The sequence below is a fragment of the Phaethon lepturus genome, unplaced genomic scaffold (genome assembly GCF_000687285.1).
Source record: "Phaethon lepturus isolate BGI_N335 unplaced genomic scaffold, ASM68728v1 scaffold32525, whole genome shotgun sequence".
NCBI classification, from domain to species: Eukaryota; Metazoa; Chordata; class Aves; order Phaethontiformes; family Phaethontidae; genus Phaethon; species Phaethon lepturus.
Window position 1 is genome coordinate 1740 of NW_010541781.1, and position 4133 is coordinate 5872.

At 43.8% G+C, this 4133-nt stretch overlaps 1 protein-coding gene across 1 annotated transcript; it reads right to left on the bottom strand.

Moving 5' to 3' along the window:
• Nucleotides 1-3433: 3433 nt before the first annotated feature.
• MIS12 (MIS12 kinetochore complex component) lies at nt 3434-4066 on the bottom strand. The gene has a single exon (XM_010287830.1). The coding sequence runs from the start codon at nt 4064-4066 to the stop codon at nt 3434-3436; it is 633 nt and encodes a 210-aa protein (XP_010286132.1).
• Nucleotides 4067-4133: the final 67 nt, after the last annotated feature.

The following is a 4133-nucleotide window of genomic DNA, read 5'->3' on the forward strand; positions in this document are numbered from 1 at the left end:
GGGGTGTCTGAGGTTAATCGGGGGATTGCCCAGGCTCCGGGAGAACGGGCAATTAGGGATTCGGGCAGCCCGGAGCGGAGTGCTTTAGCAGGGTGGTACAGCAATGCTCAGAAATGGCAATTTCAGTGTGATTTCAATGCGATTTCAAAGCCATTGCGATGTCCAGGCGAATGCCAGTACAACCATCGTGCCCAGTACCGGCGCTCCCCGCTCGCCCACGGCTCGTTGTGAAGAATGTACTGGAGAAGACCTTGGTGCTGCGCAAGATGCCTGGTCAGGAGAGGAGAAAGTGCAGAGGTCTGGACAAATGAGCGAAGAAAAAGGTAATTCCTCTTTAAAGGAAAATACAGCATTGGGGTGTGTAAACTCGGTGCGTCCTGATCCAGCTCTCTGCAAACACGCGCGTGCTCTCACGGCGTGCGGCGCCCGGCACGTCTCCTGCCCGTTGAGGGTAAAACAACGGAGTTAGCTGAGGAGACACTTGGTAATTCTTGGTGCATGAGGAATTTATGGAGAGGGGGAAAAATAAACCAGCCTTTTCTGCAAGGGAAGCCTCGGGCCAGTCTCCCGATGACCTCTGCTGCCAACATGTCTCCAGGCAGGCAGCGCAGCGAGCCCTCCTCGGGGAGCCCCGGCAGGGCTCCTGCCCAACGATTTGGCTTCCTCGGTGCTCATTTTGCCCCGTGACAGTATTTTCAGTTTCATATCGTAACGTCGGCATCGGGTAAGTGAGGTCCCGTGAGTGTCACCCCCTCTCCGCTAAAACTTCTGTGGATATACATCTCGTTCACCGTTTTCTTGAAAATGGTATTAAAAAGGACTTTTCATGCTTATTTGAATTTCATAGGTAAGCATTTAAAAAAATCGCATTATTCCCCCTCATAAAACAATTGTTCTTCAACATACTGCTATACCACATGTGTTACTGAAATATGCTGGATCTCCTGGTGAGACTTTTCATTACTTTTTGGGAAGGATTATATTTGGCAACATCCTTCTCCATGTATCCCAGTTCCCCCCGGCCCCCTGCAGTTAAAGATGTTTATTCTCTAAAATGATTTTATGAGCAAAAATGAACAGGAGAAATTAGGTTACCGGATTTTAATAGCAGTTGAATTTAAGAAGCCAGTACCTCCAGAGGGGTCATGGCAAAGTTCCTTTTTTTCTTCACAGACCTGCTCTTCTCCATATGTCATTTATTTCAACTAAATGGTTTTGTCATCGGACCACCAGCACTTAATTGCAGCTGAAGAGAAGCCTAAACAAAGAGCCCAGCATAATAAATCTCCTGTTGAGTCTGTAAGCTGTAAATGGCTTAGGTGTTCATATTAATGATTTATTTATTCACCCCAAAAAACCCCAAACCACCCCTTTTTCAGGAATAAGTACCTTAAAAGATCTAATTCAACAAGGGAAGTCAGGTCACCCTTTAATCCGCCAGTGCCTACATACCAAAGCACTTCACGGCGACACAAACCTGCACTCTGCAGATGCCGGAACGTTGCATGCGTATATGCGAAGACCTTCTCTCTCGCAACTCTTTTTCCTCCTCTTTATTCCTAATACAAGATACCAATAATTTTGAAGGCTTCAACAAATACATCGTGACATTACGAGATTTGGAGAGCAATTACGCTGAGCCGCGCCCTGAAGAACGGGCAGCAATAGATTGTTTCATCCCCCTTTGTCAAATTCTTGTAATTCTTCTCTTGTGGAAACCTTCATGGGCTCTTTGGGTCCAAGTGATCACCTTTGTTTCCTAGTAGATTTTTCAAATGCTATTCTTTACAATTTAGCAATAAATGAAACAATATCTACATATTTGCAGACTAGTGGCTGCTTGGTTTCTGCAACAAAACTGATGGTAATGGTATAAAATGAAGACACACGTTTTTGGTAAGGCTATCTACAGCGGACATTGTATTAATCATGTTTTTCTACTCTTCAAATTTCAAGTTAGAGAATACTAGGTAACTTTTAAGTCACAAAGTTGTTTCCTAAACAAGCAAGTTAATTTTTCCCTGATTCCCTATTTTTTCCTCTCTGACTCTAGCCTCCACACAGACTAACACTACAGAAGTCTAGAGCTCAACGTCAGAAATTAATTTCCTCTGTGAGGATTTCAAGAGCGGCCACTGAGTCTCACAGGTCTCCAGCCACACATCAAGGCAGTAGATGTTTAAAGATACCGGTTTTACCAAGCTGATTCTGTATGAAACCTTTAGAAGTCAGAGAAGAAAAAATTGCAAAGTGTATTTTATGCTTTTGATAATTTTTTTTATTGCAGCAACCTCTAAATTATTCATAAGTTTAATGTTTTTCAAACATCTATGCTAGTAAAGTAGAAACTCTTATTGCCATTTCATGATACGTCTGTACAGGAGATTCAAAACCTGCTGAGGCCAACGGAAACGTACACACAGACTGTATCGTATTTTGAACCAAGTACAGATAGAATGAGCTTAATTAAGTGACTTCAAAGAACTCAAGCATATCAGTCAGTCTTCACAACATTTGTACAGGAAAATCTGACTAAACATGAATAAAATGAACTTCGCTATTCAGTAGAAAAAGGACACTGGACAACAAATATAAAAACAAACAAACCAACCAATCTATATAAAGCAACGTAAGCTAAAGCAGGACAGAGTGATCAAGTTGCTTGTTTCCTCCAGTGGCTTCTCTATCTCCGTCTACAGAGCAGCACGCTGTCCTTGCTTAAAGAAAACATAAGCTCCCTCTTTGCAAACATATGTGGAGTGGTAAGTAACCCTGAAATTTCTGAAATCGGGTTGAAATTCAGTATTGATGCAAATAGATCTATTTTTCATCGGAGCCTTGACGACAGTGTCACTGTCTCACTCTTCTCTATGGAATTCCATAGTTAGTCTGGTTGTTGTTGGCTTTTAAAAAAACCCACAGCGAACGGCACCTTAGCCTTAACGAGACAGTGCCTGCGCAATACAGGTCCTTCGGGAAACCGGTACAAAGTCCCGATGCCCTCACCAACAAAAACATCGACTCTGTTACCTGAACTGGTATCAGGCTGGAAATTCACTTACACATTCTTACAGGCAGTTTTGTATGGGTTTTTTTCTTAAATAATCAAAATAAACAAATGATATATTGTGCTCAAAGTTAATGTTCATAAGGTCAGGAAGGTACCTTCACAGTGAGGTTATCCAACCCAAAATTTATTCCCAATTACCACTTTCAGAGTTACATTTCACAGAAAAAACAAGGTTTTTTTCTCTCCCTACTTCCCTAGGGAGGTGCTAAACAAGTGCAAACTGTCACAGTTCAACAGCTTTTAGTCTAGATCCTGGCAGGATTAGAGGAGTAAGGGATTAGGGGAGAAGCTTTTGGAAAGATAAGCCCCTATCATTTTAAGCAAGCTGTCTAAATTACTTCTGTTGCCTTTTCAGAATTTCCATTACAATAACTGATCATGCTTCTTTATTTTTTTGCTTTTCTTTTCAACATCTTTCAGCACATCTTGCAGTTTCTTAGAGTTCTGTGTCAAGAATGCAAAGCTTTCTTTGAAGTTGCTGGTCCCATGCTCCCTACAGATATTCTCAAGCCCATCAAACCATTGCAAAATCTTCTCAAGCTCTGCCCGAACAGCCTTCTGTTCCTCCAGTTCGGCTCGCAGTGCCTGCCCAGCGGCCGCCTCAGCCCTGTACTGCTGCTGCAGCTGATGGATCTCATCCTGAAGCGCCTGGAACTGTTCTTTGCTGTAAGGGTACTGCTCGTGGACCTTGTCCTCGGGAAGGAGCACGTTCTTCGGGATGTTTAACACCAGCTGCAGAAGCACCTCTTCCATTTTACTGAAGAGTTTGTCAAAGTGCTGCTTCATGAAGAGAAGAAACTTCTCCGTGCTCTTGCGGATTTGGAAGTGGCTGACCTTACAGTTGGGAAACCCGTCCAGCTTCTTCAGGATTACGCTCTCAACCACCAGCATCATTTCGAAGAGGTAGTCCTGGAACGCGATGTAGATGCGCAGCATGCACGTCTGGGGCGTGAAGCCGAAGAACTGCGCTTCGTAGGCCATGGGATTGACCGACATGGTGGCGGGTGAAAGCCGGTAAGGGAAGGACAGAGAGAAGCGCAGGCCGCGGGGAGAGGGGCCTTGC